Below are 26398 nucleotides of genomic sequence, written 5' to 3'. Positions count from 1 at the left end.
TGTCTACATATTGCTCCCCAGTGACATAAGCAACCAAATCAGTTAATACTTTTGATTCATGAAATCAGAATGTCTGTCATAGTTATACAAAGGCAAATTAATGATTAACTCCCTCTCATGTCTCTCTCATTATCCGGTAGGAGGCATCGCTGGTTAAGAAAGATCTTGCGGCTAAAGGAATATTCCTAGACGAATCTGTTATTCTACACTTGTGACACCAGGTGGCGCTAGCAAGTGATCATCAGGGTAGTAGCTCCAGCCATAGTGCCGCAGGAGCGCTGAGCTGCAAAAAGCGCACTTAGTCGCCTTCAGTATCTCTTAGAAAAAGCCGATCTTTGCAAACGCTGTTCGCTTCAGCACCACAGACAGCACCCGGCTCATATCCGCTAGCCTGGCCACTAACCGTGCGTACTTAACGGTGAGTACCCGTGTGTATGGCTTGATCCCTGTACCTTCTATTAACAATGTTATGCTGACACTCCTAGAAGGAATGAAGATGACCTGTCTATATGATGCATGCCGTAGATATACACAGCCAGTAGGTTTAGTTATATAGATACACCATTTTCAATTATGCTCCAGGTTGCCATCAGAACAATAGATGCAGATGAAGTGCAAAGGTCTGCTGTACATCAGTAGTGGAAGCTTATGGAAAAATCTTGGTAGTGATCATAACACAGGATAACCCAGCCATCATTCACCTTTGTGTTTCTGTATAACAGCAGATCGTCGTTATTTTGAGGTTTGGGAAGTAAGGAGAAAGAATGGTGAAGCTGGGGAGTAATCTGAGTGATAAGAACAACAAGGATCCTTCTGGTGAAGATGGATTTCAGACGGTTCCTTTGATCACACCCTTGGATGTAAATCATCTGCAGTTCCCTGCCCCCGAAAAGGTAAATCTTCTACAAGATGTTCTGAAAGCAAAGGTCTAGACATTTTTTTTTGCTAAATTCCCAAGTGACCCCTTTATATTCAACAATCTATACCTTTCATACTGTCTTTATATTAGCAAAATACATTGTTCTGATTTCCAAAAAACCACAATTTTTTGGTAAACCAGCATATGTATTGGCTAAAATACTTTAGTAATAGAATTAAATATGGATATTACAAATGACTGAGAGCTTTAATGCCATAAGCAAGTAGAGAAGTCCATGTGATGTCAGATATTGCATAAGAAAAAGAAATATATTAACCTGCTGTGAATATTCTTTAGTTTAGTACATGTATTTGCAATACTGGGGCACATTTGTCATATTTGAAAAAAGTTATATACCATATACATATACTTATATATATATTTAGATTTGCTTCACATAAATTCTATACAATCTCTAATTATATTTTTCATAAAATTTGTATGCAACCTAAAAAATCTGAATATGTGAAAAGAATTTCATATTTTAGAACCTATTGGGTGTTAAGCCTTTGAGAGAACGGCACACCCCTCTATGCTAATAGTATTGAAGCATAAAGGAATTAATGAATTTAGATAAAAAAAACAATAGTTTTTTGTTGTTCTTGCCCTTAAAAAATTAAATCATGATTATCTATATTAAGGTACGTCTAATATTTCTGGCATAATCATCAGGGACTATTTCAAAATACATTATTTTTAACATATAAAAACAAAATAATTATTGATACTAACGGCAGCATAACACGAGCGCATGTCTGCAGCACTGCCTGTTTCTGGGATGAATTCCTGCAATAGAAAATCTTCAAATGAATTCCATTATTTATGGTTCATTTGTTTCACACCTTTGTTGGCTCCAACACAATAGTCTTGTCTGCACAGGCAGAGTGGTTTTTGGCAGTAATTGCTCTTTACCTCATTCTTGAAGCAGAATTTTATTTTGGTCAAATGATTTTAGCAGCAACAGATGTTATAAATCCTTCGAAAACATGAATATATATATATATATATATATATACCGTATTTGCTCGATTATAAGACGAGGTTTTTTTCAGAGCAAATGCTCTGAAAAATACCCCTCGTCTTCTAATCGGGGTCGTCTTCTAATCAGACCTCAAATAGAGGTCTGATTATGAGACCAAGATCCAGATCCCCCGCACCGCTGCAGGGGACCTGGATCCTCCTGTCTCCCACCCCACACACACCCCACACCCCCCACACACACACTTACCGGTGCTTCCTGCTGTATTGCCGGGGCAGCGGGTTGACGTCTAAGCGATTCGCGTAGACAACGTCCGCTGCAGCCGGAAGGAGGTGTGGCTAGCAGCAGGGGTTGTCTGCGTCCGTCGCGGATACCTTCCCCGACTGTCAGAGATCAGGGGAACTCTGATCTCTGACAGCCGGGGAAGGTATCCGCGACGGACGCAGACAAACCCCCGCTGCCAACTCCACCTCCTTCCGGCTGCAGTGGAAGGAGACGTCAACCCGCTGCCCCGGCAATACAGCAGGAAATTGGAAGCCCGGTAAGTGTGTGTGTGTGTGTGTGTGTGTGTGTTAAATGGGGGCATAGGGCATTTCTGGAATGCCTTATACCCCTATATGCCACTCTGGCACTTAGGGGGTTAAAATGCATATTATGGGGCAGAGTGGCATATAGGGAGGTATAAGGCATTTCAGGAGGCATAGTGGCATTAAGGGGGCATTTAATAGAGCACTCTGCCTCCTGAAATGCCTTATACCTCCCTATATGCCACTCTGCCCCATAATATGCCTTTTAACCCCCTAAATGCCAGAGTGGCATATAGGGGTATAAGGCATTTCTGGAGGCAGAGTGCTCTATACAATGCCTTTTAACTCCCTTAATGCCACTCTGCCTCCTGGAATGCCTTATACCTCCCTATATGCCACTCTGCCCCATAATATGCATTTTAACCCCCTAAATGCCAGAATGGGAAATAGGGGTATAAGGCATTTCTGGAGGCAGAGTGGCACATAGGAGGTCAAAAGGCATACCATGGGGCACAGTGGCATATAGAGGGTTAAAAGGCATATCATGGGCCACAGTGCCATATTGGTGTGGCAAGCCTTGGGGCAGATGTGCGTAACTGGGGGACAGGTTGGAAAATACAAGGAAATAAAAACAAAAAAAAATATTTTTCTCAATCATAGCTTTTATTTAAAAAAAATAGTTTACATGAATTAACATTTACTGGTAAAACTTTTTTCCTTTAGGGTCGTCTTATATTCAGGCTTTTTCTTTTTTTCCTAAGTTAATATTCAGATTTTGGGGGGTCGTCTTATAATCGAGCAAATACGGTATATATATATATATATATATATATATGCTATATTTATGCATATTGCCATACTCAATACCATAAATTACGTTTAACAACAGAATTGTAGAGACAAAATTGCTAAATTATCTGAGGCAATCATCAAATTAATTTTAAATTGTCATTTGTAGTTTTGAAATATGGATTCATCATTTTATATACTTACTCCGGAAATCCCAACAAATTATGATAGGTAACTTTTAATTATGTGACTTCAAAGCATATTGTATTTGAAGAAGCCAAAAACTCATATCTCATAGCGCTGCTTAGAAAGTATTTCTCCATGCATCTCTCAATTCGGAAAGGATGTGTTAAAGCCAGTGCTGTGAAGAAGTATTTGCCCCTTCCCGATTTCTTTCTATTTTTGCATATTTGTCACATTAAATGTTTCAGATCATCCAACCATCAAATTCAATAAAATGCAGTTTTTAAATGATGATTTCGTGTATAGAAGGAAAAAGTTATCCAAACCTACCTGGCTCCAGTGAAAAAGTAATTTCCCCCTTAGTTACTAAATAAACCAATTAACCAAATGTAATTGATAATTAGGTTCAATTTCATTAGACACGAATGATCACTGCCAGTCCAGTTGAATTGAAACATCAATCGAATAGAACATGTCTTGCAAAGTGAAGTAGGCTAAAAGGTCTCAAAAAGCAGCAAATGATACCGTAATCTAAAGAAATTCAAGAACAAAGTGATTGACATCTATCAGTCTAGAAATTGTTACAAAACCATTTCTATGGCTCTGGGACTCCAGAGAACCACAATGAGAGCCATTACTACAAATCGAGAAAATATGAAACAGTGGTGAAGCTGCCCAGGAGTCTCCGACCTACCAAAATTAATCAAGAGCACATAGACTACTAATACAGGAGGTCACAAAAGAACCCAGACTAACAGATAAAGAACTGCAGGCCTCACTTGCCTCAGTTAAGGTCAGTGTTTACAATTTCCAAATAAGAAAGACACTGTGGAAAGTGGCATTCATGAATGAGTTGCAAAGTGATAACCACTGTGATGAAAAAGAACACAAAAGCTCACATTTGCCAAGAAACATCTTTAAGACTTTTGGCATAAATACTGTGGACTGATGGGTCAATAGTGGAACTATTTGGAAGACCTGGGTCCCCTTACATCTGGTATGAAGCTATCACAATATTCCACAAAAAGAACATCATACCAACAGTCAAAGATAGTGGTGGTAGTGTGATGCTCTTGTGCTGCTTTGCTACTTCAAGACCTGGGTGACTTGCCATAATTGATGGAAGAATGAACTCTGCTCTCCACCAGAAAATCCTGAAGAACAATGTCCTGCCATCAGTTCATAAAATAAAGTCCACCTATGAATAGGTCAAAAGAAATATAATTAAGGTTTTGGAGTGACCTAGTTAAGGTTGTGATTTTAAATCAGTTTGAGCTGCTGTTACACGACCTTAAAAAGACAGTTCATGCTCGAAAACCAGACAATGTGGCTGAATAAAAACAAACTCCTCAATTATTGCAAACATTTAATTGCAGTTATTGCTGCCAAGGATGGCACAACCAGTTATTAGATTTAGGGGGCAATTACTTTTTCACTTGGATAATATAGGTTTAATTAACTCTTTACCTTCACCAAATTAAATGATTATTATTACATCCAAAGACATTGTCTTTGTCTTATACGTACATTAGCTGGATGATCTGAAACACTTAAACTTGACAAATAAGCAAGCATTGAAGAAATCAGCAAGGGGCCAAATACATTTTTAGAGCACCATATTAATGCCCATTAATATCCATTAACTAATCACCAAAAAAAACCCATTAACTGGTAAGGTGTTATGCATCAAACCAGGATGTTGACTTCATACTTGTGGTATTTTCCTTTATTTATAGTCAGCCGCTTTCAGTGCTTATTTGGCTTTGAAGAAGAGTAATTTTCACCACTGGGAAAAAACTATAATATGTTTCTTGTATTAATGGTTTATTGAATTGTTCTACTGTTGGCTAAAATTATAATCTAGAGTATTACATATTATATTGCTCTATGGTGGCTCACTGTTTATATTAATTCCTAAGACTTTTGTCCCACCTCATTATGATATTCTTCCTTAATGACATTTAGTAAGCTTAATAACAGAATGACACAGAATGTGGCACAGGAGGTTATATATCACTGTACATTTTCTTCTTATTGTAGGTTAATTATGGATTTGTAATGTTATCAATATGATCAAAGTTAGTTAGCAGTAATGTTTTTGTCTTAAAACAATGTCATTTATGTAAGAATCCAGAACACAAACTATCCCAATGGCAAACCTGCTTCTGGTCAAGATACTAATGGCCATGCCTATCAAGGCAAATCTGAAGTGGTTTAGAAGCAAACATTTAGTTTTGGACCCACTAAACAATAGATAATTCATGGACTGATGTTCATGCAGTCAAATTGGTTATAGTTTATGCAAAATGGACTCTGGCAAGCACAGAAAATGCACTGGAATTGATGTAAAAGGACTCCAACATTTTATAAAAAATAAAATTACCGTATTTGCTCGATTATAAGACGACCCTGATTATAAGACGACCCCCCAAAATCTGAATATTAACTTAGGAAAAAAAGAAAAAGCCTGAATATAAGACGACCCTAAAGGAAAAAAGTTTTACCAGTAAATGTTAATTCATGTAAACTATTTTTTTTAAATAAAAGCTATGATTGAGAAAAATATTTTTTTTTGTTTTTATTTCCTTGTATTTTCCAACCTGTCCCCCAGTTACGCACATCTGCCCCAAGGCTTGCCACACCAATATGGCACTGTGCCCCATGGTATGCCTTTTGACCTCCTATGTGCCACTCTGCCTCCAGAAATGCCTTATACCCCTATTTCCCATTCTGGCATTTAGGGGGTTAAAATGCATATTATGGGGCAGAGTGGCATATAGGGAGGTATAAGGCATTCCAGGAGGCAGAGTGGCATTAAGGGAGTTAAAAGGCATTGTATAGAGCACTCTGCCTCCAGAAATGCCTTATACCCCTATATGCCACTCTGGCATTTAGGGGGTTAAAAGGCATATTATGGGGCAGAGTGGCATATAGGGAGGTATAAGGCATTTCAGGAGGCAGAGTGCTCTATTAAATGCCCCCTTAATGCCACTATGCCTCCTGAAATGCCTTATACCTCCCTATATGCCACTCTGCCCCATAATATGCATTTTAACCCCCTAAGTGCCAGAGTGGCATATAGGGGTATAAGGCATTCCAGAAATGCCCTATGCCCCCATTTAACACACACACACACACACACACACACACACTTACCGGGCTTCCAATTTCCTGCTGTATTGCCGGGGCAGCGGGTTGACGTCTCCTTCCACTGCAGCCGGAAGGAGGTGGAGTTGGCAGCGGGGGTTTGTCTGCGTCCGTCGCGGATACCTTCCCCGGCTGTCAGAGATCAGAGTTCCCCTGATCTCTGACAGTCGGGGAAGGTATCCGCGACGGACGCAGACAACCCCTGCTGCTAGCCACACCTCCTTCCGGCTGCAGCGGACGTTGTCTACGCGAATCGCTTAGACGTCAACCCGCTGCCCCGGCAATACAGCAGGAAGCACCGGTAAGTGTGTGTGTGGGGGGTGTGGGGTGTGTGTGGGGTGGGAGACAGGAGGATCCAGGTCCCCTGCAGCGGTGCGGGGGATCTGGATCTTGGTCTCATAATCAGACCTCTATTTGAGGTCTGATTAGAAGACGACCCCGATTAGAAGACGAGGGGTATTTTTCAGAGCATTTGCTCTGAAAAAAACCTCGTCTTATAATCGAGCAAATACGGTACAATTTCTGGGACCAGACTTTTCATTGAAATGTAATAAGAATTTAAGGTGCATTTTACATGTTGAAAAACTGGCTGGTTTTCTGTCTACACAGTATGGTAGTGTGACTTTATTACTTATAGTGAAGTGGTCCCCTTTCTGTCAACACACCTTTTCTTGTACCTTCATCATTCAGAATGGCCTCTGGCATTTTTGCAGACAAACATGTAGGCCTCATGTCACTCTTTGCAAAGATGGTTACACTTACGTGATACACTATAGGTAATTCTGTTGTGGTTGTGCATTTGAGCATCATTTCAAAAAAACCCTGTCCTCACTGCCTAGTCTGCATGATTGATTAGTTATTTCCTATAGTTATTTGTTATTTGACCTGACTTGGATCCCAATTTTTACTATGCACCACTCTTTTTAAACAATGGCTGTTTCAACTGTTCCATTCAATTTGCTTTTCACCTCCCACCAAATGCAGCTAATTTTTAGTTGTTGCACAAACTCAAACTCTGGCTTAACCTACAAGGGTCTATGGCTTTTACAAGTGAACTTCTCCCTTACAGTAGATATCTCCTCTTCACACAGGATGTTACCTCTGATACAAAAACAGTTACAAAGTGTTTCTATAAAACTGCTTTAGCTGGGGTTAAAAATGTTCTTTAAAGGTCATATGACATGGGCTTTTCGGTGGTCGTCCATATCAGTGCACATTTACCAATACTATCTACTCAAAAACATTCTTGAGTAAGGTTGGGCCATGTGGAAAAACTCTTGAGATTGTTTCTTTTAATATTTTCTATTTTAATTTTTCAGGTGACATAAATCACAGATAACCATTACAAAATCATTTTTTAAAAGTAGTGAATCAGAGAACACATATGTAGTAGTACAGCCTTTAATGTATATTTTTTTTATAATTAAGCTTAATGGTCTGTCTTAATGGTCTCTTAACTGGAAGCATAACTGTTTTAGAATGTATTATTCTGTAGTTCCACAGAAGGACTTTCCATATGAAGCAATAAAAGATAAAGTCATAGGAAGGACATTGACCTGTTAGTATAACATGCATTCATTTACCCTGGCTGTTATACAATGTATACATGTTTTTTTGCAACATATTTGTAACTGAATTTCGTATGACTATGTATTATGTGCTACTAATTCCTTGGCACATAAAATAATATGCCTCATTTGAACGTGTGAAACTGAAATCTATCATCAGTGCTGCCTATTGGTTGTGAGAAATGTAAATATCTACAAAGATGAGCGATGTTTCAAATTGTGAATGCATTATTTAGTATACTGTGTTCATATATTCCAACTACCAATTCATGTGGGTGTTTTTAGCTTCTAATAGCATTCAGGTTATAGGAAGTTTGTTGCATGGTTTAAGTTTTGTCTGGCTTCCAGGTTTAGAGACAGTAACATATTAATTTATGTGTTGGCTTTTGGTCCAAGGGACCTACATGATCTGGCCCTCTTGCTGTCCTTTTGGTTAAAGGAGTGACCTTAATCTGGCATAGTATTATCCTTACGTCTTCACCATTTAGCATACAGAAGCACGGCACCTTGGTCTTCAAGAAACAATATGATGTGTATTTTGTAACCATCAAGGTGTACAATATTAATAAATATATAATACATTTTCTGTAGTTTTACTTTTTTAACTGTTCCTCTCTATGGATCTTATATTTTGTACATATACATAAAAACCTTAAACTTTCAATTATTTTAGGTGGTGGTAAAAACAAGGACAGAATACCAATCTGAACAAAAGAACAAGGGGAAAATCAGAGTCCCAAAAATTGCGGAGTTCACTGTAAGCTTTACTGATGGAGTGACTGAAAGGTTAAAGGTCAGTAAAATCTAATATTCTATTTAGCTTTCCATTGAGGAGGTTGTCAGGTGTTGTGTTATGTGTTTTTTTTTCTTTTTTTGCTGTTGCTGTTTTAGTAGCCATTTCAGTACCAGATACATGAGAAAGACAGAAGGAAAAGCTGGTAGGCTGCCCACGGTGCCTGTGCATGGTTATTACTAACTGACTAGCAGACACGTAGTGGGACTAGACGAGATGATTCTCTTCTAGATCTTCTCTCATAAAAGCTAATGAAACTAAGGAGCAGACTCTATCAAACTGGCTCATTTAATCTTACATAACTCCTTGATCTCTTGGTTTACAAAATGGGAATGGTGAAAGTATGAGGAAATCTGTCAGGGATTGGGAAAAGCCCAGTTTTTACCCAACAGGCGATAATGGATAGTTAGATTGTGTAGGTGGTAGTTGTTTTAGTAGGATACGATCTATCACTTCCAGTATATATATATTTGTACTATTGAACATTACCCATTCTGTCTTCCTACATAAAATATCCTCAGATTTTGCTTACGAAATCTGTTCACTTTATAGTGCAAACAGTGTCCACAAGAAATAAGAATGTTAAATATTGTTATTTATTGTAATCACGTCAAATGCCTTTATTTCTTCTCACTTTGCAAATATATTTTGGCCCTTTGTTCTGCAACATTGTATAAATCAAAATATGTAATGCAGAAATACAGGTAAAATACTGTATAAATACCGTATTTGCTCGATTATAAGACGAGGTTTTTTTCAGAGCAAATGCTATGGACTTCCAGGTGTTGCCCAGACATCAGCATAATGTTGCACACCTGTGGAGGGGTGGTGAAGCCTGCCTCCACCATCATACATCAGTAGTGTTCACACTGTATTGCCAAATGACAATAGGTTCGGATACGCCTTTAAAGAAGGTCATTCAGGTTGAATAAATGGATAAATATGGTTTTATTGATAGATAATATGATAATATTGCATGAACACAATCTTATCAAGTATACACAAATCACAAATCTGATCAGAACAATCGATTACATACGTTTACAATGTATCTGATCAGAACAATATACTTACATCACTGAGAGGCTAGCACGTCATCTGTCTGGAATCATCAGCTGGGGAAGCGCCGGCGACCAGTCAGAGAACCTCCTCGGGAAAGTACCAACACTGTACAGGCGTGCACTCCTATACAGGTAATCAAGGCTTCTGACTAATCGGGATCCTCCCCCTGATTTTATACACAAATTTACGTGTATTGGCCTCGTGTTGTTTACTGCACGAGTCACAACCTTGCGAGTGGCCAACTCCCAAGGATATGAGCCATACAGTTACAAGACGCTTCAGTATGCCTGGCACTTACTACTATTTGTTCTGATTATATTTTCGGATATCTTGTCCTTGCTTTCTAATAAAACAGCTTGTTCTTGCTAACACAAATAAGTCTATGATTTGCACATTAGGTTACAAAGAATCATTCGTAAAATGTATCTATACATCACACACATAAACAGTGAACCAGGTGCTGTGGAATCACTCCAATCCAGTGAGGAGCTTGTTCAACACATACAGATGCCTGCAGCACTTTTCGTGTTTTATTGCCACTATCATAAGAGGACATGTCAGTGGCTTAACACAAAATCTTGTGTTGAGGGCCCCCTCTCTATGTATGTATCTTGTTTTGGATCAAAATGACTGTGTCTTGGTAAATGTTATTGACTAAGTGTGAAATTAATGCTCGGATTTGTGCTTATATTATGGAGAAAATAAACTAAATTTTGCTTATAAATATGAGTTAGTACTATGGAACTGGTAAACACCTTGCTTATACATGATAATAAAATATTACATGTTGCATACAGCAGATTATGGCTAATTTTAAAGAGGTTGGCTCTTACTTCTGGAAGCCTTTCCTATCACTTTAACCTCATCAGTACCATTACATTTTCCCTATATGAAAGTGGCGGGGCTGGAGAAAGTGGGAGGGAGTGAGAGGGAATTGCTTTATTTTTTACTCTGGTAATTACCCTGGAGGACTCTGATACACTTGATGTTGCCATGTATTTCAGTTTGTCTCAGGTACATTAAACGGTATAAACCAATCACTTAACCAAAAGTGGTAGCAGTGAGATTAATATCCACAGGAGTCATGTATGTAAGGGTTACTAATGAAACAGCTATGTACAGAAACAGCACCTAATGTTGGCACATTCATTCTACTATGTATAAATTCCAAGACTACGCTGTCTATAAGCATATTATTTGTGGAGCATTTACAATGCTTACAATTAATTAAAATATATACAGGGTGCTAAGCTTTTACATCAAGATGCTTGGGCTTTTTAGCTAACATCCTAATTGGAGTCCACATAGGAGTCTTGAGAATATTGATTCTCTCAATATGTGTGTATCCCTCTCTTTAGTCTATTCTCTCTCTCCCTTTCTTTCTCTCAATTAGTGCAACATAGCAACCATCATAGTTATTTCCCCTTTTGAGATCTGATAATTGTCAGACAATAATAGACGCACGCTATACAGCTACAAGAGATGTCAGTTGTACAATTACCTATAAAATGCGGCCATCTATTGTCTGTCACAATTTAATTTTGAACAAAGTCTCTGAAACATATAATAACATGAATTATAATTTACCTGGATATTATGTAATTACTTTACATAATACTCACCAAGAATAACATGCTTGGAATGTAAATACAAATTGCACAGATTGATGCAAGACAGCATTGTATTTCTTATAAATCCTATGGTCTGGGTTATGTGGGGGGGGGGTGTTGAATCTAATGATGTAATAAACACTGGGAGATTTGGGGGCATGTTTGGAGTCGTACAAAACACCTGAGCACTACAGTGCCCAGAGAACCATGTGATTCATGAGTAGATTTGTCACACTTGCCCCCGGGTCCCTGCCAGTCCAGTCTGCCTTGGAGTACTAGCGGTGGGTCTCTATGTCCCCACTGTGTAGTAGTCCGCTGGCAGGGCTGTTCTAACCCAGTGGCGCGGCAGGGAATCCTCCGCCACGATGTAGTTCTGAGCAGCAACGATCTATAGGGCAACACCTGTTATATACTTTGGAAGGGGAACAAATGCCCAGTTTTAATTGCTGGGTGTGCACTTCCTTCCCCTTTCACCTTGTAGCTCTTGCCCATGCAAGAGCTATCTTTTGTCTCTAAATGTGTTCAGTGTAATTGGGTTTTCCCTGGGTCCTGCACCAGTTTCAAGTTCCTTGCCTTGACCACAAGTCTTATCGTGTTGTACTGTCGCCATTGCATCCTGAACTGTGTACCAGACTTCTGCTTGGCCATAGGCTTAATTTACGCCTTATCCCTTTATACATCTCGAAACTGCCTTGACAAAAATTCTGCGTTGTCCGTTCCAGCTGTTGCTGTTCTGTGTTTTGATTATCAGGTGATACGAGCTCAGCATTGCGGATCCTGATACTGACTCCTATACCTGGCATGACGAGATGTAAATGCTTTTTGTCTATTACAGTTTATGATAAATAGAGAATTAATTCTTGTTAGCTATCTGGGACAACTAAGATCTAATTTGGCCGACATTTTATTGTTTATGAGTGCACTCCTGGTGGTAAGAGTCCTATCATTTGTGGAGCTGATAAAAGAGAGCACTGTCTTTATGGTGGTTGACATAAAATGGAGAGCTCAAAGGGACATTATTATCTGTAATACTTTAATATGAAAAACATTGGTGGCACACTTGCACATCCTTTCACTGTATTTTCTTCTTGACATTGGATCTTCTGAGCCTACTGGTACCCTATTCATATTATTGGTACAAAAAAAATAATTGCAATGAATATTTGTTGACTTGATCTCCTCATCATGTGCACCTCTCTATGGCAGTATAAGTTGGAAGAATTTGTTACCATCCCATCTTAACAATGCACATATTTTATGTCCTGTTTGAATCACCCCCCCCTTTGCCCAATATAAATTTTGTTATGTGGAACAAGTAGATTAAAAGAATTGAAGATAATGTGGCAGCTGCAGTTCAATGTTGATCAACAAAAAATAATGCACTTGGAACTTCCAAAGGCACAATATAGTATTAGGGGTACTGTGCTGTTGGCAACTACATATGGTAGAGATTTGGGTGTTATTATCCTGAGGACTAAAAGTTGGAAAGGCAGTGTAGCAAAAAGCTCATAGTGTGTTTCACAGAACCTTAACAACCATATCGACCATATCATGAGATAACCCCAAAAATAAACTATGCACATGGCTTGCAAAAATGGTAAGCTTTGCTCTACCTTACGTATTCTTCCATATCCCTCAACTCACAGACTGGGGACTTCATCCTCGTTTGCCACCACTTACCAACACCTCTGTAACCTAATAGTATACTGTGGAAAATTAAATTTATCAGCTTGAATGACAGTAACCATAGGCTGTGGCCTCTGGCTGTTCTTTTGGGACTGAGCTTAAGCCATAGTGTGCTCTCAATTTGGAGAAAAAAATCTAATAAACTGCTTGGTTGTCTATCTTGGAACACTGCATTGTTTACATGTATTATTTTCAAACATGGACATATGATGTAACTACATGAATTACCTACTTCAAACTAATAAACATGTTTTATCCATATTTGTGATTGTGTGTGTTGTAGATATATGCTCCTAGCGTAAATGTAACTATAAACCGTGTGGTAGAATGCCTCTAAGGTTATCTGATGTTTTTTTGTCTTCAAGGATGTTTTCTTTCCACCGTCAACACTTTTATAACAAAAAAACAGAAACAGCAAAGACAGAAATTTATAAGAATATTAGTGTGCATATTTTCTGAAACGACTATAACACTTCTAAACAGTGATTTTTATGACATAACTGATTATGTTGGGACATATATTTTTCATTTCTCCATTTTCTCCTAATTACTTCCTTCCTCCAGGGCACTCATAACTGATGCAGCAGTATTTTAAGTGCACTTTCTTCAATTATTCTTGCTGCCTTTCTGTAGGGAAAGTGTTACCACAGCAACACACGTGTGTCACGTGACGTATGATAATGGCAAATGGCAAATATTTATAGTCATGTTGTGAGAGTTCCTCTGGTGCGAAAAAGGTTAAACTAAAAGTGCCAGAAAATAAACATGGGTTTATGGTTTACGATTACGAACACTAGTTTTCCATATTGCTATTCATAAAATATAGATATTTTATAATTGCACATTTGTTGTCCACACAGATCTCGACATACAAGGTTCTGCTCTCTATATGTTCACTGAGACTAAGTTTTAGGCAAGAATTTGTATGTTCTTATTCTTCTTCATTATATTAGATTAGATAGAACAACACAACAAACTGAGGATTGAGGTAATTTTACCAATTGCTCTGACTATAGAATATTTTTGTCATGATTCCACCCTGCTTACCTGGACCATGCATAATCAGTTATAAACCTGCCCAGCCCTGCAGTCTGGGCCTTGACATTGACGTTTTAGGACTTCCTGCTTTGGTTCCTGCTTTGGTTCCTGCTTTGGTTCCTGCTTTGGTTCCTGAGTTGCGGCCAGCGCCCCACTAAGTGGACTCCCAAGTCGAGTGCCCTGCAAGTGGGCTTCCTGCCGTGTGTGCCCTGCAAGTGGGCTTCCTGCCGTGTGTGCCCTGCAAGTGGGCTTCCTGCCGCGTGTGCCCCAACGAGAGGGCTTCCTGCCGTGTGTGCCCCAACGAGAGGGCTTCCTGCCGTGTGTGCCCCAACGAGAGGGCTTCCTGCCGTGTGTGCCCCAACGAGAGGGCTTCCTGCCAAGTGACTTTCTTTGTATATATATATTGTACCATCATATGCAATACAACTCTTAATCCGCATCTTATTTCCTGCGCCTGTCTGTACCAACCCCAAGCCATCATGCATCGTGGGGTACAGACAGAGCCCCTCGTATCCCCTGCACCTGGGTTCCTATCAGACCTGCTCTCCTGGTTCGTGACAATTTTACTGGCAGGATTGTTACAGAATGTTGTGGTTTTTGTTTTGTGTTTATGCAATGCAGTCTGTATTATGTTTATATGAAAATCATTGTAATCCTTTTGAAACCTACTTGGTTACTTTAGTAATTTATCACTTTCAACTACTTCAAGAGCAATGTAATGTGTCCCAAAGGTCCTATTTTAATTAAAACAGCTTCTCTTCTTAACGTTTTTATTATCATGTGCTATATTTGCAGGGCGTACATAGGGTATTTGGCACCCAGGGGGCTGTATGTGACCCCTCCACTTTCAGATGTAAAGACACCCACAGAAAAATTAATGTTGGCAAGAATATTTAACAAAATTGTAAACACTTACTGAACATATATGGTACAGCATAACTCCTATCACTATATACTGAGCCAGACATTGATGGTGGTACAGCGTAACCCCCATCACTATATATTGTACCAGACATTGACGGTTGTGTAGCATAACCCCTTTTACTATATACTAAGCCAGACATTGACGTGGTGGGCCTCTGCCCCTAAAACAGCCTGCCTGTGCCACCTCTGCCCCTGAAGCAGCCTGCCTGTGCCACCTCTGCCCCTGAAGGAGCCTTCTTGTGCCACTACACTTTCCCTTACCTCACCTGCAGATTTCACTTGTCCGGGGGCCGGTCAAGCAGCACTTGGGCAGATGTCTATGCTGCCTGAAGGCAGCATAACACAGGCCCACAGCTTACTGCCCGAGTTTCCTCGTGCAGGTGCCACACCGGTAAACTAGGTGCCCCTTTGTCTTCCCTGCAGCTGGTGCCTAAGGTACGCTACTGTTCGTATGACATCTGTTGGTATGCAGAAAAGTAAGGTTTAATGGTACATATATGTGGGCAACAATGCTGATTTTCTAACCAACAAAGTGACAACCTCAGGTTGGCCTATTTTGGTTTTTTTTGTGGACTTTTGATGCTTTTTTGATGTAACACTATGTGCTATGTCATTAACCCACATACATAATGAGGTCAGGCACACTCCTGCAGAAAAGCCAGTGATGTCCTTCAAAACCCAAGACATCAATCTTGTATAACTCTGTTAAAAATCCACAGCAATGAATTTCATACTTTGTCATTATGTGTTTAGTATGCAAACAGCAGCTGTCTCTAGAAGCAGCCTTTGGTATTTATGGAGAAACCATAAACCCAGTAGACTGAGAATCATTGTGTTAAATGGATAAGTTAGTGGGCCTCAATTTTCTTTGAAATATTCAGAAGGAAAAACATGTCATTATTGTTTATAAACAGCAACTTTTAAATGAACCTTAAGCTGGGTCATCCTTAAGCGTGTGATGTCATGTGTGTCTCCAATTGCAGTAAGCACATTGCGGCCTCGCGTTATTCTCCACCCGAATTATATCTGCTCCTCTTTTACAGCATTCACTGGGCCTGATTCACACTACTAATATTTAAATTATTTTTTTCCTTTTAGCACGGAACATCACATAGATGTACTAAAAAAGAATATGCCTGTATATGGTTTTGTCTAAACAGTGTTGCAATGGGTTTGCATAAACCAGTTAAGATAAATGTGGCAGAGGCAGTAGCTGAGAAATGCTATACTACAGTGAAACTGCATAATTGCTTTCCAGCCGCCAGATAATAGAAAGCCTTTGCTTTCTGGCATTTGTTTTATTCATTGTGCAGCAGAGAGCAGCACGGCTGACTGATAAATAAGTAAAACGAAGCTACATTAAGGGAACATTTGCATGCGGCGTTCACGAACATTCCAAGTGAAAACAACAGTGGTTACTTGATAATATGCATCAGAAAGAAAAATGGGGGTAGTGTGACTTGAAAATCATGTCTGGAAGAACCAAGGTTTTCATTTCCCAGTAAACTCCTTGGAGATCTGCCCACTTGCAGACATTTTATTTTAGAAAAGAAACTGCTGCTTCACACAACCATAGCAGAATTAGAGCGGACATCTAAATCTCTGGTCTGTAGCCTGTGTTTCTGCCTGCTAATTTATATGCTGTAGGCTGTTTAATGCAATGACTCTGCAATGGTTGTGCATTGTTAATCCCTACATACATACACACACACACACACACACATATACATATGTTGTATGTAAGAATATTAGTTGTTAATATTTTATTTGTAAGCCTAGAGAGTGAAAGGCCTTCTATTGTCCTTTATCATCTTGTAATGTTACAGAGTTGTGACCACTGACTTCTAAATTCCTAATCAAAAGAACCAATCCATGCATGTGTTTCTCAAGTTAAAGGGATGCCTGTGGAAAGATGGACACGGTTTCCAGCTTTCATCTTCATTTTATTTTGATTTGGCAGATAAAAGCTACGAAGCTGGATAAATGGATTCTATGCAATTAACTGGGGATGGTTGATTGTCTACGCTGTCTCTGTGTATAGTTTCCAGTACTACGGTGCGTTTCTCATGCTGCATGCAGGCCCAGCATGATAAAGACGCATTTGAGAACAAAGGACCGTGAAACAAGGCAAAAAATTGTGCAGGTTTCCAGCTGGTACCTGGAAATCTGCTATATTAATTCAATTACCTAATTTTTTTTTAATGCCAAATCACGTCTGTCAATTTTACAGTAGCATGTATAAAGCAAGTATTTTTCTGTCTATACCCATGGCTGTTTTCTACCGTATAAATAGCAACATACATTCTTTGTCAAAATGCTATATGTACAGCATGTACTTGGGGATATGCTACTCAGCTGTTTGACATTTTGTATGATTACCCAGTGTCCAAGATTTTGTCTGAATGTCTGAATTTCATACTTGTGTCCAGGCGCCCTAGGTAGCTTCAATGACATCCACTTCTCCTTTGGACACCTTACCGACCCTTGCTTTGATACAGTATTCAGCAATGAACATTCTTCTGCAACTGCTGTTTATCTGCAATGAAATATGACCATGCTTGGATTTTCCTTTGGGTCAGCAGAAAATGCTGGGTTAATTTGTTAGGTAAAAATAAACAATCAAGCGTAAAAAATATTTTTACACAATATTTATCACAGTAATACAAAGCCGCTGGAATCTTTCATGACGTGAAGGTATTACAAACTAGCAGGTATTTATCTTAGCACTTACCACATGCAACTTTGTACATACCTCAAAGCTCTCATGGTTTTATCTTTAGTATTAGTTTTTTTTTTAGTTTTTTTAGCTTTTTAATACAGCCTGAAAGAAAACTCCAAGCTGAAAGCCACACAACCAGTGAATAAACCCTGATAGTACTATTTTACTACATGCTGTATTTAAAACTCTTGATTCAATATAGGTATGGGTCTATTCACTAAGCAGCTATTGTGTGTTGTTGGCAGACAATTATGGTTTGCAGCATTAAACATAAATGAATTGGACTAAATACCTTCTTGTATGTTCATCTTTACCACTGGCATAAAGTCAAGTTGATGGAATTTGAAAAAACCAAAAGCAACTTGTGGATTCAAAAACGTTGCTTGCTAGTTGCAAATGTGAGTTGGATTTAGTGATTTTCTTTGCCGCATTGTCAGTTAGGTGGATCAGGGTCCATTCAATGCATCTTTTGGGGACTAGGAGTGAAAATCAATCTGTAACAAAAGAACATTTTTTACTTATCCCTTGATGCCCTCAAGTTCAAACCATAGCAAGATGCAATCCCGAAAATCTTTTAGAAAGACTATAACTTCCATTATAGCCACAATAAGCCTAGTCAAAAGTGTCATTTGTGGTACATTTTTGGTGGCTAGCTTTTTCTGGTTTGGTGGTTTCATTAACACGACCATGGCTGTGGTGGCTAAAGTATTAATTATAAAGTTTGTGGAATAGAAATATTTAGGTACCAGTAAAATGGATGAAGTATCCTTCATGAAAACAGATGTCAGCTCATAATTCAGGATTTGTGGGTCATACTGGGTAGTGTCTGTTGTGGGCAAATTTTAGTAGTCAGGAACTGGGGAGCATCAGGCATAGGAACATCTTGATGGCAGGGAACAAATGTGCATCTAGTGTGGATAAGTACATGACATGACAAGGATATTGGAGATGTGCGGAGAAAAAAGAAATTAAATGGTTGTTTTAGGAAGGTCACTTTAATGACAGATCTGTACTCTATGAGGATATAAAGTTTGTTAGCGTGGCAAGAGGTAGAGTTAAGGGATATGGTTTTATATCTGTTGGCAAACAAGTTTAGAATCTTTCAAGGGAATATTTTTTGATGCTCTCAAAATAATTCAATTGTTATTAATGAGCCATGGCTAATTCCCACCTCCAAGTTTATGAATAATAGCCATGGATCATAAATAATCAAGGTTTCCCTCCTGTGGTTATTGGGGTATTGAGATACAAATGAGGTTGTGTTGGTAGAGTAATAGGTTATTGAGTGTCTTATTTTCTTACTATTTAGTAAATATATTGTGAAAGTCTGTATGAAATAATTTCAAGATTGTGAAAGTTCTGCTTGTTGCCAGTGGCCTTTCTTATACACTTATGACATATATTAGCAACCACAAATGACTGACAGTCCATAGACTAGTTTAGTCACCTTTGAATGCTGAGAAAATGATTGAATAACTGAGATTTTAAACCCTAAGGCTAGGTTTCCACTTGGGTTTTTGTCCTGCGTTTTTTTTCTTGATGAAAAACACCACGAAAACTGCCACTGCATTTTCCTGCGTTTTGGCGTTTTTTTCTGGAGTTTTTTCTGGCGTTTTAGCCTTTCTGTGGAAATTGCTTTTTTTGACCTTAGGCAGTTTTTCCAGCCTTTACAAGTTAGAAGTTTCACCCAGCTAAAAGGGATTAGGATAAATGGCAAGTATCTGCCCCCTGATGTCATTTACTTGGTAGAGTTCTACTTAAACGCCCCGGCGGACCCTTTTGTCTCTTTTCTGTGGTTTGTAAGGCATGCTTTATTCCGAATGTCTGCTCCTCTAGGAAGATCGGCCCCAAATGATGGTGCAAATTGTTTGCTGTTGCTTTTGGCAGGCAGGATCCAGTTGATGCGTCGCGTATGTTTGTTTGTAATGGCATGTTTGTTCCAAATGGTGTAGAATTCAATATGAACTTTGTTTTGTGTGAAACTGTTTGTTTCCAGCCTATTTCTCGTAGGACACACAGATACTGGGTCCATCCTCTGCATTGTAACTGTGGAAAAAACGCCATAAAAAACGCCAAGGCAATAAACCCACATGGCTTTTTCATGGCGTTTTTTCTCTCCCATAGACTTCTATTGGAGAAAAACGCCAAGATTTCCTTGCAAAAAACGCCAGAGTGTCAACATGCTGCGATTTTGAAAAACTGCCACAGAGCCCAAAAAAGCAGAAAAACGCCAGAGAGGACTGAAAAAACGCCAAACAAAAAAACGCCAAGTGGATATGGCATTCTGCGATTTCCTATTGAAGAACAGCTAACATCTGGCTGCTGCGTTTTTTCACTAAAAAAACGCCAGGTGGCGCTATTGGCGTTTTTATGGGCGTTTTTAGCTAAAAAAAACCAAGTGGAAACCTAGCCTTAGACATTCAATTCGAAAAGCTCCTGTTTCCACTTATTTGACCTATCTTTTGAATCAGCTGCTTTGTTGCACAGGAGCCCTTAAACATATTTAACTTTTATTTTATGAAATACCAGCAAATGAAAAATAAATGCAAGGGTTAGTGAGAGAGCACAAGTAGGTTTCATGATAGATGAGATTAAATAAATTCACTTTATTTCAGACAGATTTAAGCCAAGGGTATATACAAGCTGCACTCATGGGGAAAGTAATCATTTCTTGGTTTGAAAGTACAGTGATGCAGAGCACCTTATTTTCTCCAAGGCTATACCCGAAAAAGATATATCAGTAACAGGGTTATATATGGACAGAGCTATGTCATTTTATATGTTTTCCCTGCTTAAGATTTATTAGGAATGTTGTGTGAAAGTTATGACTGTTCAATTTAATCATGACTGTTTTTTAAATTCACAACATGTAGCCATTGCCTCTTGAAATGTGAATTTTACAAAGGGGTTTCTTTACTAACCAACACCCAACATCAGTACCTTAGGAGATGTTTTAATCAGGTCTATGGTTATTATAGATTATATAAAAATACATGTATTCTTACATAGATAGTAATCATTAAAGCTATGTAAAAAAAGGTATATCTGCCAAATGTGTTAAACTAATCATTGAGGATGCCAGTTATTTACTGCTCTTTTTAAAAGGGTAAGCGCAAAGAAATACATTTGAACGTTATAGCGCTAGGGTTGTACATAGTAATGTTGTATAGCGTTGAAGCGTTGTTTTTGTTTCAAATAATTTCAATAAAGTTAAGTTCTTTGCAGGTTGCCATTTCTAGGCAGTCATGCAATATTTAGGTGTTATTTCTTACTCAAAAACTACATTAAGCTAAATAATAACGTCTTCTGTAGACATCCATTAGTTATATTTTTTATATACAATTTATTTTTATGTATTTTTATATTTTTTATTTTTATTTTTTAAGGTGTAGCACCTTATTTTAAAACTCTACAAGAATATACTCCTTGCTGACCTAATTAACAATACACTTTTGAAATGTTGAAAATAAAGTCAGAGATCTGGTGAAACACTACACGCTGTCTCATGCGTTTTCTTCTATTTGCCTAATCCATTTAGGGATGGACTTTTCCTGGAAACACCTCTGGAACACTATCCTGTTCATGTTTAAAGAAAAAACTAAAGGGTTTTGTAGGAGGGGAATAACAATTACAGAAAATGTGGATGGCCTTTGTGTTTTTGGACCATCATGCCTTTTCTTTTCTTACCCCTTAAAATATAGGCAAGCAGAGTTGAAAACTTGAAATTTTCCTTCAACTTGAGTTTTAACTCGACTTGTCTACTTGCAAACTTTTATCATACATTATACTCTCATGGATCTGACAGCAACTTTAGTGCTAGTACAAATTTCAGTTCTAACCACGGCAGTTTTGTCAATTTAACACATAAACATGTCTTTTTTGTCTGTTTAGTAAATAGACCCGTTTGGCATGCGTGAAATTTCATCCCTGCTAGATATTCCACGGTCAACTGTAAGTGGTGTTATTGTAAAGTGGAAGCATTTAGAAACAGCAGCTGCAAAGCAGAAGACCACATAAAGTCACAGAACAGGGTCACCAAGTGCTGAGGCTCTGCTGATTCCATAGCTGAATAGTTGAAAACTTTCACTGGCATTGATGTCAGCACAAAACTGTGCAGCTGGAGCTTCATGGAATACCATTTGCAAGCAGCTTCATGCAAGTCTCACATTACTAAGTACAATGGCAAATGTTGAATTGAGTGTAAAGCACGCCACCACTGGACTTTGGAGCGGTGGAAACACTTTCTGTGGAATGACAAATCACGTTTCTCTTTTTGGCAGTCTGATGGGCGAATGTTACCTGTCTGACTGGAGGTGGAGGGATAATGGTATGGGACAGTTTTTCTGGCATTTGGCTGGGGCCCTTACTTCCAGCAAACCAAGACATTTTGGACAATGCTATGCTTCCAACTTTGTCAGATCAGTTTGGGGAAGTCCCTTTTCTATTCCAGCATGACTGTCCCCCTGTATACCAAGCAAGGTCCATAAATACATGGTTGGATGAAATGTCATTTTCCATGAAAACAGCTAAGTGACCCCAAACCTTTGATCTGTAGTGTATATAATACAGGTTCATACAGTTTACACTTGTCTTTGGCTCAGATAATGTGGAAGAATCTGCAGAGAATGCTTTATTTGTGCATTGTATAGTTTATTTTTTCTTGTAAAAAAAACCCAAGAACGATAAACATAGACAATAAGAATGTAACATGGTTATAAAGCTTCTAGATTGATTCTAATCACATATAACCTCTTCTTAATGGAAAGAGAGGTACTAAGGTTCTCTTTCGAAGATACTCATAAGATTCTATAGACCTCTTAAAAAGCTTTTTCCTTTGAAAACATCTAGATGTGATGCATACTTAAATTCACAATACATTATATAAAGACCTTGTAGAGAAAAATGGAATGTTTTGTGGAGGAAGATCAGAAGAACAGTTGGTTCCTAATAATGGTTTGAGGTTGTTATTCCTCTATACTACAAGTGGAAGCTGTCAATTTCCTTTTCATTTGTAAGATTTCCATTGCCATAGTAATACAGTGTTCCATCTGTGCCCATAAAATGTTTTGTAAATAAATAAATGCACAAACAGCATACAATTATTTTTTGTGTTATGAAGTGCAAAAAACTGTAATGGTTTTATGTACAAATTAAACACTAATTCACTGTCTATTTTCACTTTCAGGTTACGATCCTAATAAGTCTGGCACTTGCCTTTCTTGCGTGCATTGTATTCCTTGTGGTGTATAAGGCATTCACTTATGATCACAGCTGCCCAGATGGCTTTGTGTACAAGGTATGTATAATACTCATCATACTGCCGTCTTACAAATACAGATACTAGCAAACTGATATCAGCAATGGGTAATTACCTTTTGATTGCACCGAAATCTGACATGTGTATTTTGCCAGCCATTTTTAGGTTGGTAGTAAATCTGCTCTCCATGAGTTTCACATAAAAATGTTCCATTTACCATTGTATTGCTTAATTTATACAAAAAACTAAACAGTGAATCACTACTCAAAAACAAAACAAAACAAGCAGTTCTCATCAAGCACACAAACATTCTAAGGACAAAATATTTTATATAGAAAAAAGCAAGATGAAAAAACCCAAGTTATAATTAAACCTGGCATGAAAGATAAGAAATAAACAGACATGGGATCCAGTAGAAGGTTGAAGAAAGAATGTTGAATGAGTGGTTAGTTGTATTAACAACTAGTAGCAGGGCACAAGAATGTAACATTACAAGTGTAATACAAAAAATACATTTGGTTTCTAAGGCTAGCTTAAGGTATAATTCTTATAACAGACTTAAACATTTAGAATGTTCTATATCAAGAGAAAATACATTCCAATTGGAAAACACAAGTATTGCCCTCACGCACCTTTTTTTCCCTTTTTTACCTCTTACAACCTTTAGTTCCACAAAATCATCCAACATTCCCCACCAATATCAGTCATTTAGCAAATATTCCATTCTTCTACTTTATATTGAGAGGGATACACATGATAAAATATGGCGTTATATAGGTCAAGCTTTGACCATTGCCACTCACCGTTTATTATTTGTACTTTCTCTGTACAGCATAAGAGATGCATTCCCTCTTCTTTGGATGCATATTATGCAGCACAAGACTCCAACTCACGAGGAAGATTCTACACTGTTATCAGCCACTACAGCATGGCCAAGCAAACAAGCTCACGATCTGTGTCTCCTTGGCTTTCTTCTGGCTCCTCTAATCATGACGCCAAGGCAAGCAAAACTGAGGGGCACTGAAAGGCAATGTATGCACGTTACATACCTGTTTCCAGTATTCTGAGCTTGACTTAGATAAGTTGCCGCACTGAAGATGGAAAGCTACGAAAAAAACGAAAAACCCAAACTAAATAAAACCTTGACCTGGAATAATGAAAAAAATATTTTATTTGTGCTTTGTTATTGTTAATTTGTAACCAAGTCCCAACCTTGTACAAAGGTATGTTTAATGTTAATTGTTACTTGCAGTGTAAGAGTCTCAAAAAACTCCAATCATGCAAAATATTTTTTCATTTAAAAAAAAAATTTAATCATTGCCAAAGTCAGCTTCATTGATGGTGTTGTTTACATGAGGTGCAGGCATATGCAAGCCAATAATGTTTTGCTTAGAGCTCATCCTAGTAGTTTTACTCATTGGTATTTGTGAATTAGCAGCACAGCAGTTATTGGGACAAGATAAAGCTTCATACAATTCTAGTATTGTAGTAGTAACTGACTATGAGCCAAAGGGGAGTATAAAATGGTAACTTCGTTAGTTAAAATACACAGTTGGAGTTACACATGGACAGGAGGTCTACAGTGATACAGTGATTTGTGTGATGCAGAGAAAAATCAAGCAATTGCGCAATCCTTTGGTGATTCCCAATGTGCCAAATGTAAAATCTTGCACAACTATCTTACAAATGACTTTTGTGACCAGAAATAGCATTTGGATTATACAGAGAAAGATGAAAAAGGTGGTAATGGCCACACAGTTTTGCTGGTATTTGATCACCTTTTGGCACATCATGGATAAAAACGTAATGTTTGATGTAGTTGTGAATGAAACTAAAGATCAAACTGGAGGAGTTGAACGAGGTGGCTTTCCTATACCTTCCCTTTGCTTTCTGAGCGTATTTGTTATCGCACAGAAAAGTGGTTTCCTTTAATAATCAATATAGTTAAATAGCTCTGTTGTAAGTTACTTAAAAACACTAGTTAGCAGCTACACGTATGCAACATTGATGTCTTTTATGGAATACTGCTTTGTATCTCCCCCTGCTTTAAAAAGAGAACCCCCTACGTTACAGGAGGTATACATAAGGGAAACATATATAACTCGAAAACCCGTTTACATTGATGATATACCTGAAAGTATCATAATAATCAATAACCATAATCTGCCAGAATGGGTTTTTCTTGATGTACCTTTTAGAAGGTAACCCAATGTTGTTATATATGGAAGAGATCAGACCAGCCATTTTGTTATTACCTAGTTCCCTATTTCCATTCTTAAGCACCTAGAGGCTATTGTGTTGCTATTTAGATTATACTGCATTTTCATCACTTTAGCATACAATTACTTTTTATTCAAGCCTCATGCAGAGTTTCCAAAATGTGGTGTGCAGCCACTTCTGCTCTCATCTCAGCTGAAAGTGTAACATGTGTTTTATGTTAATGTTAATAGTGCCAAATTTTCTTCTTCGCCTGTAAATTCATTGTCACTTAATATATATAAACAATTCACGTTCTCAAACGTTTATAATTTTGTGGTGTGTTTCTTGTTGGTAGCTAGCAGAGACTAGAATATTTTCGGTGTATTTCATGCACTTTTCTGGCAGGAGAAAAATAAAGCTGGATGTGTCGTAACAGTGTTCGGTGTCCATTTTTTTGACAGATATGGTTTTCAAAAGGAAATATATTTTGTTGCAAGAAAAGCTACATGTTGAATACAATAACTTTAACAATCAAAAATTTTAATAATCTAAATTTTTTGTGAAAAATCAAGAATTAAGTTCATTATATATATATATATATATATATATATATATATATATATATCATGAATTTTTTTTAAAACTATATGTAAATAAATATATTTAGATATTACATTATCTATAATGGCCCTTAAATACCTAAATTCTATTTTATGTCCCTGTATATATACTCAGTGGTCACAGGGACACTGCGAGTGGCAATTTAGATGCAAGCAAGACAAACATGATAGAAAGACGCAACACTGAGACACTTTACAAACTCTGCTATACTGCAGCTACATAACAAGCAGATGTAGACTTAACTTGAGTAGTTAGAATGATATTACAAAAAACATAATGATAAATAATTTGACTGCCCTTGGTACACTTTCAAGTTTTTTTTTATGTCAGGCGTTTGAATATGTATCACAGCTGCATTAGAGACAGTCAGATATGTA

The 26398-nt window shown here is 38.0% G+C and overlaps 1 protein-coding gene across 2 annotated transcripts; it reads left to right on the top strand.

Moving 5' to 3' along the window:
* Nucleotides 1-764: 764 nt before the first annotated feature.
* On the top strand, nucleotides 765-24225 carry LOC149297916 (neuronal vesicle trafficking-associated protein 2-like). 2 transcript variants are annotated; one of them, XM_089488106.1, is made up of 4 exons: nucleotides 765-893; nucleotides 8786-8869; nucleotides 23130-23240; nucleotides 24034-24225. In XM_089488106.1, exons 1-4 carry the CDS (start codon nucleotides 765-767, stop codon nucleotides 24223-24225), a joined length of 516 nt encoding a protein of 171 aa, XP_089344232.1. The 2 variants fall into 2 exon arrangements, with proteins under 2 accessions (XP_089344232.1, XP_089344231.1); XM_089488105.1 differs by having other exon boundaries at nucleotides 8786-8905.
* The last annotated feature ends 2173 nt before the right edge of the window (nucleotides 24226-26398 follow it).

Source organism: Sceloporus occidentalis, unplaced genomic scaffold, assembly GCF_023333645.1.
Source record: "Sceloporus occidentalis isolate IW3139 unplaced genomic scaffold, rSceOcc1.0.p SCAF_36, whole genome shotgun sequence".
Classification (NCBI taxonomy): Eukaryota; Metazoa; Chordata; class Lepidosauria; order Squamata; family Phrynosomatidae; genus Sceloporus; species Sceloporus occidentalis.
The sequence above is the reverse complement of the archived record's forward strand: the minus strand, read 5'-3'. Positions and strand labels throughout refer to the sequence as shown.